The 20,751-nt window shown below is 45.0% G+C and overlaps 8 protein-coding genes across 8 annotated transcripts; 4 read left to right on the top strand and 4 right to left on the bottom strand.

The window, feature by feature from the left end:
* Positions 1-2,736: 2,736 nt before the first annotated feature.
* Positions 2,737-3,648, top strand: CCR75_000203 (uncharacterized protein; the record flags this gene model as incomplete). The annotated part of the gene is made up of 1 exon (XM_067958311.1): positions 2,737-3,648. The coding sequence occupies one exon, from the start codon at positions 2,737-2,739 to the stop codon at positions 3,646-3,648; it is 912 nt and encodes a 303-aa protein (XP_067814597.1).
* Positions 3,649-3,698: 50 nt separating this feature from the next.
* CCR75_000204 (uncharacterized protein) lies at positions 3,699-8,922 on the bottom strand (the record flags this gene model as incomplete). Its single annotated transcript, XM_067958312.1, has 9 exons — positions 3,699-7,245; positions 7,308-7,516; positions 7,576-7,730; positions 7,761-8,070; positions 8,141-8,272; positions 8,331-8,409; positions 8,487-8,569; positions 8,634-8,702; positions 8,758-8,922. The coding sequence occupies 9 exons, from the start codon at positions 8,920-8,922 to the stop codon at positions 3,699-3,701; spliced, it is 4,749 nt and encodes a 1,582-aa protein (XP_067814435.1).
* Positions 8,923-9,010: 88 nt separating this feature from the next.
* Positions 9,011-12,665, top strand: CCR75_000205 (uncharacterized protein). The gene is made up of 6 exons (XM_067958313.1): positions 9,011-9,186; positions 9,255-9,508; positions 9,578-9,685; positions 9,772-9,870; positions 9,936-10,559; positions 10,620-12,665. Exons 1-6 carry the CDS (start codon positions 9,024-9,026, stop codon positions 12,504-12,506), a joined length of 3,135 nt encoding a protein of 1,044 aa, XP_067814434.1. The 5' UTR covers positions 9,011-9,023; the 3' UTR covers positions 12,507-12,665.
* Positions 12,666-12,709: 44 nt separating this feature from the next.
* On the top strand, positions 12,710-13,864 carry CCR75_000206 (uncharacterized protein; the record flags this gene model as incomplete). The annotated part of the gene is made up of 1 exon (XM_067958314.1): positions 12,710-13,864. One exon carries the CDS (start codon positions 12,710-12,712, stop codon positions 13,862-13,864), a length of 1,155 nt encoding a protein of 384 aa, XP_067814594.1.
* Positions 13,865-14,499: 635 nt separating this feature from the next.
* CCR75_000207 (uncharacterized protein) lies at positions 14,500-16,004 on the bottom strand (the record flags this gene model as incomplete). Its single annotated transcript, XM_067958315.1, has 5 exons — positions 15,763-16,004; positions 15,377-15,475; positions 15,024-15,193; positions 14,774-15,001; positions 14,500-14,751 (listed from the first exon to the last, which is right to left on the bottom strand). Exons 1-5 carry the CDS (start codon positions 15,914-15,916, stop codon positions 14,500-14,502), a joined length of 903 nt encoding a protein of 300 aa, XP_067814592.1. The 5' UTR covers positions 15,917-16,004.
* A 106-nt stretch (positions 16,005-16,110) lies between these two features.
* CCR75_000208 (uncharacterized protein) lies at positions 16,111-18,956 on the top strand. The gene is made up of 6 exons (XM_067958316.1): positions 16,111-16,361; positions 16,445-16,518; positions 16,574-16,762; positions 16,821-16,934; positions 17,004-17,635; positions 17,706-18,956. The coding sequence occupies exons 1-5, from the start codon at positions 16,143-16,145 to the stop codon at positions 17,407-17,409; spliced, it is 1,002 nt and encodes a 333-aa protein (XP_067814751.1). The 5' UTR covers positions 16,111-16,142; the 3' UTR covers positions 17,410-17,635; positions 17,706-18,956.
* Positions 17,907-18,943, bottom strand: CCR75_000209 (uncharacterized protein; the record flags this gene model as incomplete). Its single annotated transcript, XM_067958317.1, is given in 4 exon segments — positions 17,907-18,272; positions 18,292-18,669; positions 18,730-18,882; positions 18,920-18,943. 4 exon segments carry the CDS (start codon positions 18,941-18,943, stop codon positions 17,907-17,909), a joined length of 921 nt encoding a protein of 306 aa, XP_067814750.1.
* A 49-nt stretch (positions 18,957-19,005) lies between the features above and the next one.
* Positions 19,006-19,698, bottom strand: CCR75_000210 (uncharacterized protein; the record flags this gene model as incomplete). The annotated part of the gene is made up of 4 exons (XM_067958318.1): positions 19,006-19,245; positions 19,313-19,468; positions 19,525-19,620; positions 19,678-19,698. 4 exons carry the CDS (start codon positions 19,696-19,698, stop codon positions 19,075-19,077), a joined length of 444 nt encoding a protein of 147 aa, XP_067814487.1. The 3' UTR covers positions 19,006-19,074.
* Between the last annotated feature and the right edge of the window lie 1,053 nt (positions 19,699-20,751).

Below are 20,751 nucleotides of genomic sequence, written 5' to 3'. Positions count from 1 at the left end.
CCCATTTTGGTTTAGCGACACCCCACTTCTGTACCAGCTGCTGGTACAGTGCTGGTACAGCTATTTTGTGCTATAGTTAATGTATCTTCTTGGAAGGGTTCTCTACAACTCTTTAATCTACTTAATTACAGTTCAAAGATCCTCTATGCTTTATAGTTCTCCTGTCCTCAAAGGTACTTCTTCAAATTCTCTAGATTTAGTGCTCTCAAAGCCTATTACATCTGCTCCAAGAATTGTTGGAAATCTTTCGCGTTCAGGCATGTCCTTTTATTATGTCCCTCTGCTTGACATTCAACACACTTTCGCTTCCTGCCATTTGCTGCAAAAGTGCCTGCTGTTCCATCTACATATTTGAAAGCTGAGGGATCACGTCGCGTACTTCCAGTGGGCCGTCCACGCTGCCGTCTCAACACAGGATCTCTGACAAGCAGATCTTCATTTGCTCTCATTAAGTTTTGTTCAAGCAGTAGCTGCTGGTGTGGAGGCAGGATTGCATGTTGCTCTTGAAGATGAACAAAAACATCTGTAAATGTTCTTGCAGGGATCAAAGGAATGTTGGCTGGTTCCACTGGCAAATACAGCCACCAATGTGAGTCAAAAATGGTCCAAAGTCAGAATCTTGTTTGCAGCATGCAGATGCCTGATGATGTGGGAGCAAGGTAACCCGTAATTGCTTGAAAAGGTGTGGGTACAGAGATTTATGTTCTCATCCTCATTAGGCAGTGCCCTTTGATACTGATTATGTACCTGTGTTTAGTAAAGCGTTAAAAAAGCTTATGACTGAAAGGCATGTAGTAAGGCAGAACTAACCATCTTTAGAGCAAAATGAGATATCTTTCTATTCACTGCAGTCCAGAATCCATTTGCAACTGGATCAAATCATGAGATTGATCATAAGCTACCTGATAGCTGATAATCTCCTGCTGCTGCTGGCATGCAAGAAGCAGCTTTTCATAGACAACTGATAAGTTGCCAGTAGAAATTGCTATCCATTTTTTAATAGTAGCATGGCCTCCTTCCACACGTGATGTTGTTGTATGCCGATAGTGTTGTATAGACTTTGTCCACGCAAACACAAATTGTTGCTTATGCATCAGCCAGGTTGCACTTAAGTATGCAAAACCCAAAGGATATTTCCTATCAACTTCTTGGTAATTCTCAAATATGCATTCTCGGTGGGTAATGCACAGAGTTTATGCCAATTTGCATAAAATTCCTCCCAAGCTTCAGTTGTCGCAAATTTTCTCTTCAAATTTGCAAGGACATTCTTGTTAATATGCCAGGTACATAACAAGCTGATGGCACATGGAAGCACAATGCTTATTCCATTCATCAATGCCAACTCTCTGTCTGTTACAATGACAATACGGCTAGATGTCTTTTCTTTAAAGCACTCGGTAATATGCTCCAAACACCATACATAGTTTTCTTGTGCTTACTGCAACATGAAGCAGTAGCAGAGGGAGAAAGATTGATGTGTTGATGTTACTCCCATCACATGAAGCAAAAACATTTTGAATTTGTTTGTTTTGTGTGTGGAATTCATGAGCAAAACATCGGCAGAGGCAAAATCTTTGAAAATGGAATGGGATATTTTGGGGGCAATGATAAGGCTTGAGAGTTGTCCTGTTGAATTTCTCTCAAATGCATGGTAAACATCTTCTTCTCCAAGGGTGTCAAGAAGAGCTTTCAGTGGTATTCTACCCGTAAGAAATTGTTGTTGCTCTTGCTTTCTGATGTTGTTATCCTGTCCAATGACTCTACGGGTTTGATCGGATGCTTTTAGTGCCTTCATTATAACAAGTGGTTTGGCCCCACTTTTACTCATCAATACGACAGTTTCCACTTGTTGTGATGTTAAAGTGCGAGCCTCAGGGTAAGCTGCCACATTTGCTGCTGCTGCATGGTTATGTTCGCCATTGGCAACAGTGGCAGTCCATTCATCTTGGCTTCTCCTCTGTAGGATGGTTGACCAGGGACAAGCTAGACATCGAGTGCTTGTCGTCCGAACTTGTGCAACCATTGGTTGGTGTGTTCCACCATGGGCACAACCAAGCCAAACTTTCCTAAGTTGTCAGAACTATCCTTTTTGGACCTCCTTCTCTTAATTGCATAACCCTCCTACAAGGCGAGGTTTTTGACTGCTTCCTCTGCAAGCTCAAGGGAAATATAGGTGCAGTTTGAAGGTGAGTTAAGAAACATTATTGCAGTGGATGTAGATTATGCAACTACAAAAAAATGGGGTGAGTTATTTGAGTTATTTGAAGCATAATTCTGTTTTGGCGCATAGTATACATTAAAATAGCTGTACAGCTGCTGGTACAGAAGTGGTGTGTATACCAAGATGGGGGTGTCGCTATACCGACGGCCTAAAAATACGAGATTTGCAACTTTTCAATGGTCAGTGGTGGTAAGACTACTGTTGCTCAGCGTCGCTCTCGGCGTGAGAGTGCTAATGCGCTTTTAACAAGCAATCCGGATATTTCATACCCATCCTCTCGTCTACTGGTGTGGCACTCTCACTTTACCCACGTCGCCTCTCGCCACGAGAATATCATCACCAGTCACGCCTTTAATCAGCAGCTCGAAGTCTATCTTCCATTCATAGTTGGAAAGACTGTTGCGCAACCGCTGCAATGGGAGACGGGTTTTTACTACGAGATTGAGGCGTCACTAGACATATTTTTATCACCGACATTCATTCGCGAGTACTTGGCAAACGGTGGCACTGTATTTATGATCGCGAAGAACGTAGCAGTGGATGCATCACAATCTGCGATGTTGTTGCCATCTGGTCAATTGCTGCTACTGGTAGGTTCAGACACTTACAAACAATTAGGAATAGTAGGTGAAAAATATGGCAAGGCGATCCCTGCAAATAGCCGATCGGCACATGTAAAGCGAGCTCAGAGGTACGTCATCACGCTGGATTTGACATCCGTCACATTTACGGACGAGAAAGAGAATGCATATTGGGACCGCGTCAGGAAGTGTATAAGATCAAAATTGGAAAACCTTGAGATGCTGGTGTGCGCGTTCAAGCAGTGTGGAGCACCACGCACTATCGTGTTTAAAGATGATGAAATGCCACGCTCGCGTTTCGAGCTCAATGCCAAGACGACAACATTTAGTGACGTAATTTTGCCGAAACTTGACAATTTTTATGCCGAGTTGAGATTAAACAAAGAGAAAGACGGTGAAAAGCTCAGATTATCACTCGAAGAGGCGTACGAGTGGCTGGGGCTTGTGGCTTGTCGACTTACCGACTTGCTCAAGCGCCACAAACCAGAGGACTATGTATCGACATATTCAGGTATTCCTGACTCATTTGAATGTGAAGGGAGTAGTGAGATTACAACAGTAAGGTGGCGTGGACTACTGGCTCCTCCATTTTGCTCCACAATTATTACGAAAGTGCAGCATGCAGTTGAAATTGGCGAGTTGCCTTGGGGGGCGGTGACAGTCTGGGGATTTCCAGACGCATTTGTTTCATGGGTACCTAATAGTACGAGCACTCGAAAAAGCGAGTCACAACGACGAGAACATGGGTATCTAGTCAATGGAAGCAACAATTATACGCTCCTTATACTTCCGAATTCAGAATATTTCATGCTTCAAGCGTTAGGCCCACATGATGCTATAGTCTAGATATTGTGGTGATCCACATAGCCGCTTGCATTGATAAATCTCGACTGTACCTAATTTGAAAAAATGCTTTCTACGAAAGCAGCGACCGTGGACGGTCTTAAGTCTTCTCCAGTTTCAGCAAGCGCTTGGGCTACCTTAATGTGCTTGCGGGCCGACTTTAATTGGTTTCGTTTACCGTGAACAAGCGCCAGCCTTAAATTAGCAAAGAAACAAGTAGCAAGATAGCCGTCGCTACTTAAGCAAGTAGATGCGCTGCTTTCGTTTTTGTCAGCAGTAGAGCGAGCCGATTTCGTCGACGTTATAGAGGCAAGAAACTTCCACACAGTAATTGCCGCATTCGAGAGCTGCCATTGCTCGTAATGTCCTCCGAGCTCAATGAGGATTGGAAATATTCTGTTCGAGCAAGGCGCTGCAGCAGCCGAGACGCTCTTAATGATATTTAAATACTTCTTGATCGCCTTATTAGGGTTCGAGATCGAAAGCAAACGTGCTTCTAATAGATCGGTATTCACGGTTTCGTTGACGGTGGCTTTTTCTTTGCCTGCTTCAATTCGGTTTAATGCTTGGGTAGAATTAGCAATCGCCTCAGCCTGTTCGCCAAGCATAACGTAACAGTAGCTAATCAGCAAATATAGTTGAGCGACGCAGAATTCGTTTCCTCTTGCATTCAGCAACCCGATCTGCAACAAACGTAATAATTGTCGAAGAGTGATGTCGTGTGAATCTATCTTTGCCGCTAGGTTTGAACGCTTAAGGATACTAGTGCCAGCCAGAATATATGCGTGCGGATTCCAAGGCTGAGCACGAATTAGCTTTTGCGCATCAAGACAAAAACCATCTTCACCCAATGAATTAGCCTTTAAAAGCCCTAGCAGCGCATTGAAATAGTTACGTTCCACACTTTCATCACAAAATGGTACCGTTTTCGCATTCGAACGCATTAATTGAGTAAGGCAACGTGACATCTGGAAGCCTTCTGAATCAATCGTCGCCAAACCGAGCCGCGTCCATAATGTACTAGAGTTGGTGTTGTCAGTAATTTGCAAAAGGGCTTGCAGACGTGTCAAATTTGAGTTTTCGTCGCCAATTGATCGTTCATAAAGCTCCACAACACGCAGGTTTTCGTAGTCGCGCGTAGTAAATAAAGATTTAGCTTGATTAATCGACAGAAGCAATCGATTTTTACAAGCCATTGCGAGACTAGTCGCTTGCGACGCGAACTTCTCCATCAACATGCTTGCCATCGATAGACCGATAACGGCTATGATGTCAGCTTGGCTGAACTGAAATTCGTCGTGCAATAATTTCGCCTGCAGTAATTTCATTGCTTCATCCCCTTTGGATTGGCGATGTAGTAGCTGTGCTTGCACAATAGTCTGAATTGCTGATTCTTCCCCATCCAATTTTTTTATCTTTACAGAAATCTTTCGCAGCAGTTCTATTTCGTCTGCTTTATCATCTTGACGCTTACTTGACAGCTCGCCAAAGCTTGTTACAAGCATGTCCCACTTGAGTTCTTCCGAAGACTTTGTCAACGAAAGGGCGCGGGTGTAAGATACCGAAGCCTCTTTGTAGAGTTTAAGTCGATACTGAACTACGCCAAGGGCGTGCCAAGCACGTCCATTATACGGATCTCGCTCAAGATATTTCTTCAAGTAAAACAAAACGAGCTCAGATTTATGTTCAGGAGCTTTGGTGACTAAATCACCAACGGTCGCTCCGTCATCAAGGAGTGCCATGCTCAAACCTAGCAATGCATCCAGATGCATCCCTGTCTGCAACGCGCAGTCGAACGCTTCAATTGTTTTCCTTTGCTGAGTTGGAGAGTTAGCTTGGCGACGAGCTAACATAGCATAGCCACTCCACATGGCGGGATTACTTGAATTTATACTTTGTAAATGAAGGAACGACTTCTGTGCCAGTGACGCTGCTGTTGGCACGGCATCAGCCTGACTCAGGTAGAACATACCCAGATTGGCCCATGATGCGTCACTATTACCACTTTGGATAGCTCGTGCCCAACAAAATTGTTTGACCAAAACATTTTTTGAAACAAGGGCTAAACCATTCCACGCTAACGCGCATGAAGGATCCTTTTTAAGAGCCAACTTAAAATTCGTCGATGCCTTCATCGTCAGTTTAGCAATTGCAGTTTCTGTGTCAAGCTCTGTTTCGCCTGAGAATGCTGACCTAAAAATGCCTCGTATGTTGCTCAATGCCTGACTTTCATACCAAAAACCCAGACCGATATCGTAATACAATTCCGCTGTTACCGCATCAGATCCATCCGTCGTCTCATTTTCGCGTTTCGCGGCAAGTAGTACACCAGCCTCATATGCTTTTCGTCCAGCGCTTATAAACTCCACCCAGGTCGATCCTTCGCTTAAAAATGAGTTTGGTGTCAAGTAGAATGCAAAACAATGAATATCACCCATCAATTTGCATGCTTCGACTGAATGTGCGAATGAGGACGTTGACGGCAAACTCTTTATTGTAGCCGAAGCTTCCTTCAGATTTTCGGCAGCTCTACCGTACAACCCCTCTACACACAAATACTTGGCCTGCTGGAATAAAAGGTCACAATAAATCATTGCAGCCACTGTCACGTCCGGTTCGTCATCAGACGATTCACCTACAACAACCGGTTTGATACGCTTCAAGGCATCATCAAATAGAAACATTGATCCTTCAATTCGAGCCAGTTCACACCGAACGGACCAGCTATTTTCACCTAGCTCAATGGCCTTCACGTATGATCGTTGGGCAGACACGTGCTTGCTAAAGTGGTGGTAGACGTGTGCCATAATCACCCAATGCCTAGCATTTAAAGGGTCATTGCGCAGCACTAAATGTAACTTACCCACTGCGGCCTCGTCATTTTGATCTACAATGTGCTGCGCCAGTCGCAGAAGTGCCCATGTAGGTGCAGTTTCCTGATTTTGTGTCATCCGCTTCCAAAGCTCTACATTCGTTTCGTACTTGTCCTGCAAGTCATAAAGACTGCTCAGGGCTAACCCCGCCAACTCATTTGTAGAAGATAATGAAAGCGCCTTTAAAAAGCACTTTTCAGCACGCAAATTATCCTTCGCAATTTCCTGGTACCATTTTCCCAGCCACGAAAAGATCTCGGCGTCAGATGGCGTCAACTTGGCGGCTTGCAATAGATGACTGAAGCATCCTGTCTTCATTGTTTGAAGAGAACCACCACAGTGCCAATACACGATCGCCAGTCGCTTTAACGCTTGGCCTTTGGCTAAAACGTCACCCGGCGAAATTTTGCTTGCATTTTCTTCAAGAAGCTCTTGAGCTTGTTCAAGTTTTCCGAGCTTATAATGCAGCCACCCAAGTGTACAAAGCAAAGCAGCACTGAATTCTTCATTTTCCACTTCGGATAGCAACAACGAGTCGATGATGTGGATGGCTTCCTGAGGTCGATCCATCATCGCCAGAAGCTCTGCTGCTGCAATAACAGCTTTGATTTTAAAGCCAACGTCATCACTTCCAATTACTTTGCGGTAGTGCTTCAGAGCTGCAGTGAAGTGAGCAGAGTATTCGTGCGCTTTTGCTGTCATAAATTCAACCTTGACTTCAGAATACCTACATACATCAAGTACATATCATTAGACACGGTAAAATATTAACAGGGTATCATTACTTACACAGCAGGCAGCGGGCTTCCAGTTCCTAGCAACTTCATTTTATCAGCCATTATCTTTTTAGCCAGCGCAAGACGCTTCAGACAACCCTCAATGTCGCGAGCGGCAAGAGCGATCGATGCCAATTCAACATGTACACGAATGCAGAGAGTACACTCTTGAAATGGCGACGACGCATATCCTGCCAAAGCTTTAACAAATTTTTCTTGTGCCTTGAACCAAAAGAGGCTACATATTAGCCATCAATTAAACAAGACATCGCGAAACATACCTGGTTAGTATCTCCTACATGCAAACACTCGATCGCTTGAAATACGAGCACCATTGGGCTATTTGGGTAGCTAGCAGATAAACATTTTGCAATCTCCTTGGATTTTTCGATCATGAGCGCTGCCAATGACAACATTATCAGATCGCTGAGTGCATCTGCAGCATTTGCAAATCAATACAACATACGAGTGTCCTGGTCTTCTGATCGAAGAAGCAAATATTCTGCTGCGGTCTTGGACTCGGGAAATCGTTCAACAATTGAAATTGCTAATGAATCCACCGTTTTTAAAGCATCCGACTTTTCTTTAGAACTCTTCAAGTCATCTAAGTGAAATCGCATGAAAAATGCCATCGAGACATCAATTCGTTGACGAAACGCACAGATTTCTTCATTCTGAGCAGTCAAATTTATACGAAACACAACTGCAAAGAATTGATGCGATAACGCTGTCATCGATAAGGTACCCGAACATTCCGATAGAGAAAATCCCGGACGCTACTCCAGAGACACATTAACTGTTAAGCACGCAGACTATTTCCATAATAGAGGCATGTACTTCTTCTACCTGCAATAGATCCAGCATGTCCAACCAAATACTTAGTGGCGTCGGTAACTCGTTGTTAGGAGTGTTTTCCAATGAAAGTTGTGCTAAATTCCTAGTTTGCTCCCCCACGAGTAAATACCACGAATCAAAAGCCTACATAGAGCAAAATAATGACTTATTATCAGCGGAAGAAGAGAGAGTAGAAACTAACCTTTGGGAGCAGATTCAACTTCATCGCAGTTCTTGCAACCTCCGCAACCCATTTTTGACACTTTTTCGGCTTTTTACTCCTATCAACCACAAATATACACGTATATGATCAGCAAATGCCAAATTTATGGGCCATACTGGTCATATATATTTGAACCTAAAGTTGATGTCTACGAGCTTTTGCAGTGGTTCCAGTTTGCTTGTATAATCGTTTTTTGCCTCAAAGAGATCAACTAGATACTGCAAGCTCCATTAACCTTAGCCGTAACAATTATATAAATCGCGTATATTATCGGATCATCACCTTCCACGGTGTCGGCATATCCGGCTTCAGATCTGCTGCACGGCGGCACGCGTCTTCACAATTTGCCCACTGCAATAAAAGAGTTACACTCTTTGCACGTTTTGGCCCTCGTGGAATGACTAACCTGTTGCAAGTGTAAGCTTGCAATGCCAATGCACATGAAGGCCTGAAAATTATTGGAGTCGAGCTGCGTCACGCGCCTACCTGCATCTTGTGCCTCTTGAAAGCGCTCGGCTTTAAGCGCCGACGCGGCGTCCAGCAGCATTTTCTTGAGCATGGCAGTCGACATTACCAATTGTACCAATTTTTTTAAAGATAAATCAACCCATAAAAAGGATATAACTTCCATAACACTCGGATTTTTACTGCGCAGCCATTCTGTGGCATACCATGTGGAACACGAGAGCAATGGTGGCACGGCGCTCTTCGCTGTCTAGATCTCGAACTCATGCTAAAAGTGCGCAAGTGATTGTTCAGTGTCCTCGTTCATTGCAGATTCTGCCCTTCCGGCTTCCGCGATTTTTCTCGACGTCTTCGTCCGCGTCATCTTCAAGTAAGTAGCTGGGTCTTTCAGTCAAAGGCTAAAAGCTGACAACAATTGGATTTATTGAATTTATATAGACACGAAAAGCGCTCAAATGGTAGTGGCTGCACTGACCGTAGCGGGGACTGGCTATCTGCTCGTGGCGACAGGGCGCCAGAGCGAACAGGAGAAGCAACAGCGTGATCTAGAGATTGCGCACGAGCGCAAGTTAAGTGCTCGCCTTGCGGCAGAGCTAGTGACCGCTGAAGCGAATCAGCATAAATCAGATTGGAAAGCGACGCTTGAACGCGTAGTACCGGCCATTGTGAGCTTGAAGTTAAATTCACCCAAGGTTTGAAGGAACGGAAATTGTTGCTAACGTTTAACTAATGAAAGATCGTTTGGTGGTGAAATTTGTTAGTTTTTCGACACAGAGTCTCCAGGTAACGGATCCGCAACAGGTTTTGTGGTGGATGCGGATAAAGGAATTATCTTGACAAATCGGCACGTCGTTGGACCAGGACCGATTGTACGGAAACGTGCTTTTTATCGTTTTTGTACGACATTTGGAGTTGCAAGAACTTAAATTTATACTTAATTTATTCGTTTTGGTAGGACGCTGAGGCTGTGTTTCAAAACAATGAGGAAGTGCGTGTGATCCCAATTTATCGCGACCCCGTCCATGATTTTGGTTTTTTTCAATTTGACCCGGCGGTTCGTTTGTAATCTCGTGGCATTTCGTGCAGGATACAATTAGAGTATAATGCTTGCTTTTGCAGGATGTGAAGCACATGACTGTGCCATCATTACGCCTGGAGCCATCAAAGGCTACCGTGGGGACGGATATTCGTGTTGTAGGTAATGATGCTGCCGAAAAACTTGCTATTGCTAGTGGCACCCTCGCGCGTCTGGATCGGGACGCCCCAAATTATGGTTTTAATAGCTATAATGATTTCAACACGTTCTACCTTCAGGCTTCATCAAGTACCACGGGCGGATCGTCGGGATCGCCAGTACTTAATCATGACGGAGATGCCATTGCGCTCAACGCTGGTGGAAAAATTGGCACTTCTGCATCCTTTTATTTGCCTCTTGATCGAGTGAAACGAGCATTTGATTTGATTCGAGAAGGCAAAAGCGTTCCTCGCGGCACAATTCAAACGATTTTTAATTACAAACCATTTGACGAGGTGCGCCGATTGGGCGTTGATCCTGTTACGGAGAAGCTCGTTCGTACCACCCATCCATTGGGAACCGGTATGTTGACTGTGGCTGAGACAATTCCTGGGGGGCCTTCAAGTAAAAAATTGCAACCTGGAGATGTACTTATCCGCGTAAACGGTAAATTGATTACGCAATTTGTACCATTGGAAGCTATACTTGATGACAGTGTCGGAAGTGAGGTAGGTACAAAACTCGTCAAAAAGAAGGTATCGCAATATCTCTAACTTATTATGAAATAGGTGGAGCTTCAACTTGAGCGCTCTGGGGAATCAATAACCCTTAAAGTAGAAGTACAAGACTTGCACTCGGTGACTCCATCGCGCTTTATCGAGATCGGTGGAGCTGTTATTAACCCGTTGTCGTACCAACAAGCACGGAATCACGCTATGAGGCCTGGATCTCCTTATGTTGCAGACCCAGGATATTTCTTACAACGTTCTCGAATCGGCCGTGGAGCAATCATTCACTCTGTCAATGGAATTGACACGCCGGATCTTGAGACACTTAAGCATTATCTTAAGCAGTGTAAAGACCGCGATCGAATTGTAGTTAAATTTTCAAAGCTGACGGATAAGTCGGAAAAGGTCGAGGTTGTACATGTAGATCGCAGGTGGTTCCCTTTCTGCGAGTACGTGCGCGATGACAGGCTCGGAACATGGCATTGCGAGCATTTCTCTCCACCAAGTGACGCACACGATATCAAAGCCAGTAATTCTTTGTCCCAAGATGAGCCGATTGGCTCAACGACTACCTTGCCGGGCAAGAATCCAGTAGAGAACAAGCTTGCACGATCATTAGTTACGGTAGATTTCGACCGGCCATTTAGTGTGAATAGTTTATCGACGTCTAACTATCGAGGCACAGGACTTGTGATCGATGCAGTGAAGGGACTCGTAGTTGTAGATCGCAACACTGTCACTGACTCAATGGGAGATGCCATGGTAACGTTTGCTAGCACCATCATGGTTCCAGCCCACGTGGTTTTTGTTCATCCTGTCCATAACTTTGCCATTGTGCAGTATGATCCGAAGCTTATTGGATCGACACCTATTGAAAGCTGTCAGGTTGCCTCGAAACCTTTAATGCCATCCGACCCCGTGTGGCTTGTAGGGCTTATGAGCAGCATAGGCCGTAGTGGTCATTCCGATTTGGTGTCACGCGAGACCATCGTATCTGGTGTCAAGTGGATTGGTTTGCCCATGCCAAACCCACCTCGATATCAGGAGCACAATCTTGAAATGGTTTCTCTTCAGGATGTTGTTGGCACGGAAGGTGGCGTTATTTGCAGTGAAAACGGGGAAGTCAGTGCGTTTTGGGCCTCATTCTCCTTCCAACAACAGCGGCGAAGCTCGAAAACAGAAAGCCAATTCAATCGCGGTATCCCGATAGATCTGGTGATGGAAAGCGCGGCTTCGCTCATGCGTGGAGCGACACCTGAAATTTATGACTTGGGTGTTGACTTTGAGCACTTGAGTTTGGCAAAGGCTCGAGAACTTGGCCTTGGCCAGGCTCTAGCCGAAATATTAGAAAAGAATGCTCCGGATCGCCGGACCATTTTGACTGTTGCACGTCGCTGGGGTGGCACTGAAGCCCAGGACGTGCTTAAAAATGGCGATATATTGGTTGCTGTAGATGGTAAGATTGTGACAAGCATTCGTGAAGTAGAGCGCTGTACGCAAAAGCCAGAAGTGCAGCTTACTATCGTGCGCGACGGCCAGGAATCGCAGCTTGAAGTGAAAACTCTATTCATGGAGCGTACAGATATCAAGCGAATCATATTCTGGCAGGGCTTACTACTGCAGGCGCCACCGCTATCTGTGTCGGCGCAGCGCAGTATTTCGTTGGATGATGGAATTTACGTGTCTTGTCGGTACTCTGGATCCCCAGCTGCTCGGTATGGTCCACCCCCAACAAGCCGAATCAAGGAAATCGACGGCATAAAAATCACTAGCATCGACGAGTTTCTTCGCGTCGTCACTGAAAAGTCTGCGAATGACTCGGTATGCATTAAGTATGCGGACCTAAGTGGCAAAGAACACTTGAGCACGCTAAAGCTTGAACCCAAGTACTGGCCGACAAGTGAGTTGGTATACAAAAGCGGAGAGTGGCATCGTCGCCAGCATTAGACTTGCTTTACCGGGCAATGAAAGCTAATACAACCTAACATACACGGATCAAAGACCAAGACGGCTTAAGCCAAGTAAAATATATTGAACGGCTTTTGGCAGTTACTATTGCTCTACCCAATACTGTAACAATTCTCGCTTGTAATTAACGTATTTGGACAATTAATTTTTTTTACTGACAAGATGAGACAAAGAATTAAGAAATGGACACGCCGCCGAACATCCGTCGGCAGTATGCTTCACCGCCTCGCGAATCGACCGAACAACGGCGTCGGCGGCTAGCCAATCGACGTGCCGCCAAGTATCGTCATTTTCGCTCCTTGTCGCATGCCTCTGAACCCGTAGCAGAATCTCAGCGCGAGCAGAATACTCGCCGACAACGCGAACGACGGTCACTTTTAAACGATGAGGCGCGCGATCGACTGCGCATGCAGAATCGACGGCGACAGCAGCTGTGGCGACAAAGTCTTAGTGATCGCGAAAAAGCAAAAATTTTACTAAAGCAGCGAGAGCGGCAGCGCAAGCGTCGTCAGACGCTTGACGAGGACGAACGCAAACATTTGCGAGAACTTGCGCGGCTGCGTATTGGACGTCAGCGGCGGCAACTAAGGAGAAAACAACTATTGGAGGACCATTTCGCATTGCTGCCAGTACAAGTGCCCTTGTTACCGCCGTCAGTGGCGGAAGGAGACCGACTACCGTGCTTGAGACTTGCGCCCGAACTGCCGACGTTGCGGCAGCACCAAGAGCAGCAGAGAGAGCGAGAAATTCTCAACAGATTGGTATTCAGTAGCAGCACACAAACACCACCGCCGACTGAACGAGTCCAAAATTTTCAGATTGAAGGACTTCCGCTTCTGCCTCATCTGTCAAGACCCAATTCCTCCGCGTTGCTACATCCACCTTTGCCATCGGCACTTTTCCAAACGTCGGGAACCCTTCTGAAGACGAAAGGGGCACTGGGAAGCACGATGTCAATAGGTTTGCCTTCTGTTGCTCGTGCTGTAGCGGTGGTGGCCTCGAGACCTCCTCTTTCCTCTCCAATCATGTCTTCTGTCAGTTTATCACTGCCTGCCAAAGCACTTGGAGCACTGCCAATTTCTCAGCAACAGCTACTGCCGCGCATGCCGATCGTGCTACCTCCAGCACATCGATCGTTGCCACCATTACCCGACTTTCTCAACAGCCGCGAAGCTTTTAATCCCGCCACTGCGTCTGCTTCGACGCGGTCAAGACTTTTAAGCAACACCAACCGAACGCTTTTTCCATCAATTATTGACCTTCCCTCTTCATACACAGATGCGTCAGACTTGAATTTATTACTTAATCATGAAAAGTGTGAGTACACAGACAATTAGCCATTTTAACACTGAAAAATGATTTCTAGCATGCAATAAAGCAAAAGGCTGTCAAGTTTATTGACGCTTTCTTAATAAGTGGTCGGTGTGGAGGCATTGAAGTGCTAAAGAGCCCGAAAAGCTTCCTGTGAATAGGCGCCGTGATTTGCTAACATAAACATTTCGAGTTGGAACTCATACAAATTAAGGAGCTGATAATTTCATTTGCATGTTCTAGACGTGAAGCAAATAAACACGATGAAGACATGAGATTCAATGGTGATACTTCACCTTTACGAGAATACGAGCAGAGAAATCCTGTGAGGCCTTGACGAAGAGCCCGTTATCTAATTAACGCCACCAAAAGTAAATGTGCAGTCAGTAGCAGCAATGTAACCAAATTTCACGACGCAAATTAAAAGGCATCGTCCGCTTGCAATTCGTAGACTTGTACTGAGTGCTGGCGACGTCACAACACAGTGTGCTAAAGAATTGTTATCCTTTGTTCCCGAATCGTCTGCCACACTTTGGAGGTACGACAAAGCAGTAAGGTCGCATGGACTGTTGGCGTATTCTAGCATGCCAATTCGCGTATTATTTCCCAGTGAAGCCTGTTGGAGCCCTGTGTGTAGAAATCAGGTTCATGAAGTTAAAGTTCAAGCTCTAATCTCTTGCTGCTTTCTTCTCCTTAACACTTGATGAAGTAGTTTCAGTCTCACGAATCGTCGAATGCAGTGGTCATCCTTTCGAGAGGATAAATGGGATTGGAATGCTTTCTTTCGTCCCTTCGTTATCATGAGAAATGACAGCCAGGTCAGCATACGTGACATTTTTTGGTCCGCAAGTGTTGATTGTTGAGCGTTGGGTCTCGTACATCGCGCGCAACTTTCGCACACTCCTTTAACCACCTTAAAATGGATGATTAAGGACACTTGCAAGGTCAGACGCATGTGTCGGTTTATTGTCCATCATTGCACGGACAGTCACAATGACGTGTCTTCGAAGCTGGATGGTACAAGTGTTGCTGCAAAACGATTTCAAAAATCTCGAATTCTGCATGCGCGTCAGATAAGAGGAAAACATTTGGCTCACATGACGTTTTGCTAATATTAAGTCACTCTTTATGTCCTCGATTTTCTCGCGCTCGTTAGTGAGGGTCTCTGAAGGTGTTACATTTTACATCCAGAACGCCAGGAATTTTGGTCACGAAATGAAGCATGCTGTTGTCCCGATTGTTTTCATCGGCTTCGAAATACATGGCAACGAGAAAGTGACGCTTGGCAATACGACGCAGCACAGCACAGAGCAGCCGTAAGAAAGTATTTAGGTCACTCGATTTCTCAAGTTTTCCTTAGTTAAAGCATTTTTATAGGATGTCCTGCTGCTGCCTCTAAAACCAGAGCATTTAATTCACTTTATGTCGAATTCTTTATTGTGCGAATATCTTCTCGCTCCCTATGCAGCCTATTCACAAAAACAGCATCATCAATAATACGTTAGCTGTTCTTTTACATCATAGGAAAAGGTTGGCACGAAACAGCTCTTTCACAGCTTCGACAGCAGTATACAATGCGTTGATTGCAGGCATTTGACCAACAGCAGGATTTTTTATACGAATTAGTCTGGTAGAGTCTTAGCATTACTTCTCTGCAGCATGAGCAAGTCATTTTTTTTTCGTGATCGAGTTGCACCTCACTTGTTAGCTTGTTTTCGAGTCAAATCTAATATGTGCCTGCTGCACTGCTTCAATCAATTTTCTCTAGTAATTCATTGGACTTTGAATCTATAAATTTGTGCCTCAAACCGCTCGGTTTTGAACTTCATGCCTTTTCACGCGAAGTTCTGATGCGAGAATTTGAAGGAAATGTGTCAGAAAATAGCTATTCTGTTGTTGTATAGGAAGCCTTGTAGCTGCTTACGTGTAGTATTCAAATGATCGAGACTCGTGTTCACGTTTACAAAGCTCTGGTCAATGACTCCATCAATCTGAGTCAGCCATGGCGCACTACCTTCGTATTTCTTAAGGCTGCTGCTCGCGGCTCGTCTAGTGGATCCAACAACATACCGGAGCATTAATGACGACACGCTGAAGTTTTTGTCAAAGGTGGCCAGGTCATTCGAGCTCGTAGTGATACCGTTGGGAATGTGATCTTCGCGACGTCTTTTCCCGAATATGTTTTATGCAATTTTAAACATCATTTCAGCGTCAACTCAAGATGTTGTTGTTTATCTTTATTTCACACTAATTATTTTACTGCTGAAATTGAACAAATAATTGCAGTATTCTGCATTTGAGCCGATGTACCCGTCGACGAGCTGCCGATATTGTCTACATGTTGCGTACTACGGGACAGGATATATAGGATGGCAGCGACAGCAGCGAGGAATCAGATGTATCTATGATCAAGGTAGTGTCCAGGAAGTAATAGAGGCCGCAGTCACGGAGGTGTCGGGATCTGGTCAGCGAGTCAACGTCACAGGAGTCAGTCGCACGGATGCAGGGACCCACGCGCTTTATGTAGGAACCCTTGGATTGATATACCATTGTTTGTATTTGGCTAGAAGTCTTAAGTGTCGACTAAAATTATAGTGATAACGTAGCAATATGGCTTCATTCGACTTGATTCAGAGCTGACGATGACATTAATCGAGTTCAAGGACCGCGTGAATGCCAAGTAAGAATGATCCATAATTGTGTTAAGCAGAATTAATGAGAATTTGTCGTGGCAGGCTGGATACTGATCGCGTGGTCGTGCTTGGGGTGACAGTGCCAACGACAAGTCCATCACGGATTCGGTCGCGCTGCAAGAAGTACATTTACTACTTGCAGCAAGGCCATCGTCCAGATCTCAAGCTAGGGAAGTATTCGTGGTTTCTTGGAAGGAGAATCGACATTGAACAGATTCGTCAAGCACTAAAGTGAGAAGGATGTTATTGAGTTGTTGTTGGATTTAGGCTGATCAATTGTGGGTGACAGATTTATAGAAGGAACTCACGACTTTAGGCCATTTTCAAAAGGCCTCTCCAAGCCAATGTATGAAAATATATCAACAACACGAACAATTATCTCTACCAAGGTGGTGGTCCGACGGTACGGCTCAATACTGCCAATGCCTTTTATTACGTTGAGGCTGAGGATGGGTCATTATTATGATTAAAGGAACGTAGATTTCTCATTGAACCCCAAAATATGCGGAAGCGGCAAGATTCTGGATTCAACCAATTCCTACAATGATTTGAGAAGCGCCGCGGACAGCAAAGTTGCATCGGCTGACGCACACAATGAACAAATGATGGAGCGAGGAGAAGGAGGCACGGCAGTGCATTTTATCTGCATCGAGATTGTTGCAAACGGCTTCTTACGGCATATGGTACGGCGTATCATTGGTACTTTGCGGCCGATTGGCGAAGGAAACCAGCAACCAGTCCAAATGCAAAGAGTTCTAGATGGTTCTGTTCAACCCGGTCCATCTGCGCCGACAAAAGGTCTTTGGTTGCATCGTACTTGGTTAACACAAGACGAGTATGATGTAGACTGTGCGGGGAATTTAAAGACTGCAACCTAAGTAATGGAAACAGAATATCATGCTATGCTCAAGTATGTCTATCAACAGCAATATAGGTTCTCTTGGTGAGCTATTGCAGCTTCAGACTGCAAACCGACATGCTAAATAATCCGAGTAATGTGACCAAGGACGATGTCCCCAACTATTTTAGGAGAATAAACTATTTTAGGAGAATATTTCTTGACCATGTCTCTGCGAGTTTGCTTGGCCTTCGCAACCGCTTCCTGCAACCATGCAAGAAACCATTAAGTATTTAGCATGACAAGGTAATAATGTTTGTAAGCTTTTACTAACGGATGTTGCTCAATGCGACGCAAAAGCTTTTTAAGAAGCGACAACGAGGAATGAGCTTACGTATGACAGTTAAAGGCGCCATTCCTTATCTGCAAGATATATGAGACTAGCTAGACACAGTTTCTTTCAACTCGTTGACACCTTTTTCTCATCCACTTGCCTCCACAAGGCCGTCAATCTTGAGCAGGAATGATTTTCCTCGGTCATGGATTCTGTAGGGCCACTCCAGCAGTCGCAATATTAGGTCGCTCCATTGCCATCGCTTCCACATGCGGTCGGCCCCAGCCTTCACCACGCGTAGGTAAAACGAATGCAGTCGCAGCTTTGTACAGAGAGGGCAACGCATCTTGCATAAGATGTGGAGGGAGCACAAGGATATGAGGGAGCTCCTCAAGCTTTTTTCCCACGGCTTCGAATGCGAAATTTTTAATAACACTCACAAAATCATAAGCTACAACTAAGGTACTGTGGTGTCCGTTCGTCAAGAGTACGAGAGCAACATCTTCCTCCACCGTACATGCTTCAAAATATGCCGTCAACAACACCTTCCATGCTTTTCGTTCTTCCCACTTGAAAATGGAAAAGAACACGGTCGTTTGTCAACTCAAATGCTGCATTGCTGGCAAGGTCGAACACCTGGTTTACTTTTTCTAGATTAAAGAAGCTCCTGTCTTCAACTTCTGGTACGATCTTAACCGCTTCAGGTTTCACTCCTACATCCACAAAAATATTTTCTTTAAAATGTTGTGAGTACCCAAATCTCGCCCATCTTGTACATCCGGTCGGACCATGCTTTAAGTACTCGGTCCGTCTCGAACATCGTACCACCAACTTTATAAACAGCATTCCGGGTGGACAGCGAGATATTATATATTGTTCAGGCTCCCACGCTCCCGGCCCCGAGTGGCAGATGGCGAGAGCCGTCGATTTTTGGTTTAAGCGCCAGTAAATGTCTCGCTCTTCAGTCTAGTGCTACTCGAGCTTAAATTTCATGTCCTGAGGCAGGTCTCGAATAAACGATGGAACAACTGAGCTTCCATGCTGCGTAATCAAAAGCTGAAATGGCCATTTTAAGGGAAAATTCGCCTCTGCAGATTGAAATGACGCATCGCGTGATGCTTTCAAAGCACCGTACAATGCCACAACGTACGTATGCGCTTCGCGGCAAAATCTGCCCCGCTTAGAAAAGGGGCGTATTAAAGCAAAGCAGCAGAACTTGCATTCCAGCTGATATGGTCATGGGCTGTTGAAGATACTGCTGCTACCAATTTGCCTTAAGCGGCGAAACCTCCAACGCCATCGTACAGCAAAGGAAATGCTTATTTCGATATTAAAGAAATTATTTATAGGTCGTTTTCTTCACTATTCGGCTTAAGAGGCGTACTGCCTAGTCCACTCCTCCGCTGTCTTTAAAAAGTCAATCTTATTTTCATGCATTTGTTTGGCAATGTCTGGTTCTAATGGATTGTCTATGTCTGGCTGTTCCAAAATCTGCTTGATAGCTGTGAGGCAATGTAGTACATTCAAGGTTGGACCCCAATGCTAATTAAGAAACAACACATATGCCATGTTAATCTCGATCTTTTTTTCGCATCAAGGTGCAACGGACCTCATTAATAATGTCGGCACAAATCTCACCCGACTGCGACTTGACGTTGGGGTGGTAGACTCTAGTGAGAAAGCGTACCCTGGGCGCCTTAAAAGGATATTCAGCAGGAAACTGCAGATCCAAATTAAAAACGCCGCCCGAGTAAGGCGTGTTATCCTGCAACAACATTAATACGTCAGACGTCGTCAGCAATCGCTGCAAAATTAACGTACAGGACCCGCAAGCATGGCATTCCAGTGCATCAGATCGTCGTTAACGGCGCTAACGGTGCACCAATCGAGCGAGCTTTTCTCAAACTCAGCGAGTTCCTGTCGTTAACAAAATTTTAGAGATATGTAACCTCGTTGCTGCTACACGTCACACACCTTTGTCAGACGACGTGCCATTTCTGTGCGAGGATGGAGTAAAAATTAAGAAATGAAGTATTAATATTAGACGATGACATAAGCTGGCACTTTATAAGCTGGCACTTTAACAAGCAAAAAATAGACTTATACTCAACAAAGATAGACGGTCTTTGCCGTCTATCTTTGTAAAGCTTAAGGCTATTTTTACCATTCTGACTTTTTTGCCGAAACGGAAATGAAACAAGAAAACTTATTTAAGAGAACCGGTGTTACCACACACCATTTGGGAATCGGTATAGCCACAGTATTTATAGGTAGTTTTATAGTAGCAACTTTGGCATGTAGGCGGGCACGTCGTAATGCGGCCACGCTCTACTTAGACACACACCCTAGCACAGCGAGTAAGCGGTTTAACCTGCTTCTCTTGCGTGCAGTGAGGTAGTTGTGGTGGGCGCGTAAGCGACCTCACCCAACACACTAAGAACTCTGGTTAAGTGTCGTCACGGGAGCGGTAATCCGTCTCCTCGTGCGCACTTACCAAGTAGGAAGTAGTTTTCAGACTGATTTATATTTAATAGAATTTAAATAAAAATACCTATTTTTACCAATTCAAATGTCATCTCTATAGATAACACTTAATATGTATTGCGAGCGAATCTTTCTAGATACCTCGCCTAACGGATGACGCTAGGCGTCATCCCTCCTACATTTGATGAACCGATGTGCATCACATACACAAGGGTTGGTCAGAAATGTGATCCACACCCGAGTGCTGGGTCTAATTAGTGACCATCCCCTTAAGTACACCAAGTGTGCTTAACGGGGACTGTGTAACATTAGGGCAACTTTATCTCATTACACTCCCCCCCAAAAAAAAGAATTACATTTTTAAATTCGTCAAAGAGGAGAGAGGAACTGCGAGCAGCTATACGCGCCGCTAGTTCACTCGATCACTCTAGCGCACGTGTTTCCATACACGGCGCCCAAGATTCCACCTAAAAGGGGCCACGTTGGTGGGTCGTCTGCGAAGACGCCCACTCAACCTCGCACTAAGCGCACGCGCCGCGTTAATTCGCCGGCCGCGTCTAATGC

The sequence above is a fragment of the Bremia lactucae genome, linkage group LG10, assembly GCF_004359215.1.
Source record: "Bremia lactucae strain SF5 linkage group LG10, whole genome shotgun sequence".
NCBI lineage: Eukaryota > Oomycota > Peronosporomycetes > Peronosporales > Peronosporaceae > Bremia > Bremia lactucae.
Note: the sequence above shows the minus strand (reverse complement) of the source record. Positions and strands in the feature narration are given on the sequence as shown.

Bases quoted from the DNA above. Each gene is read 5' to 3' on its own strand.
- CCR75_000205 (XM_067958313.1), top strand. From the start codon at position 9,024: ATGTGGAACACGAGAGCAATGGTGGCACGGCGCTCTTCGCTGTCTAGA. The intron at 9,686-9,771 runs GTACGGAAACGT...TCGTTTTGGTAG, and splicing joins TCGTTGGACCAGGACCGATT to GACGCTGAGGCTGTGTTTCA. The intron at 10,560-10,619 runs GTAGGTACAAAA...ATTATGAAATAG, and splicing joins ATGACAGTGTCGGAAGTGAG to GTGGAGCTTCAACTTGAGCG.
- CCR75_000208 (XM_067958316.1), top strand. From the start codon at position 16,143: ATGTACCCGTCGACGAGCTGCCGATATTGTCTACATGTTGCGTACTAC. The intron at 16,362-16,444 runs GTAGGAACCCTT...GTGATAACGTAG, and splicing joins CAGGGACCCACGCGCTTTAT to CAATATGGCTTCATTCGACT. The intron at 16,935-17,003 runs GTACGGCTCAAT...TTATGATTAAAG, and splicing joins ACCAAGGTGGTGGTCCGACG to GAACGTAGATTTCTCATTGA.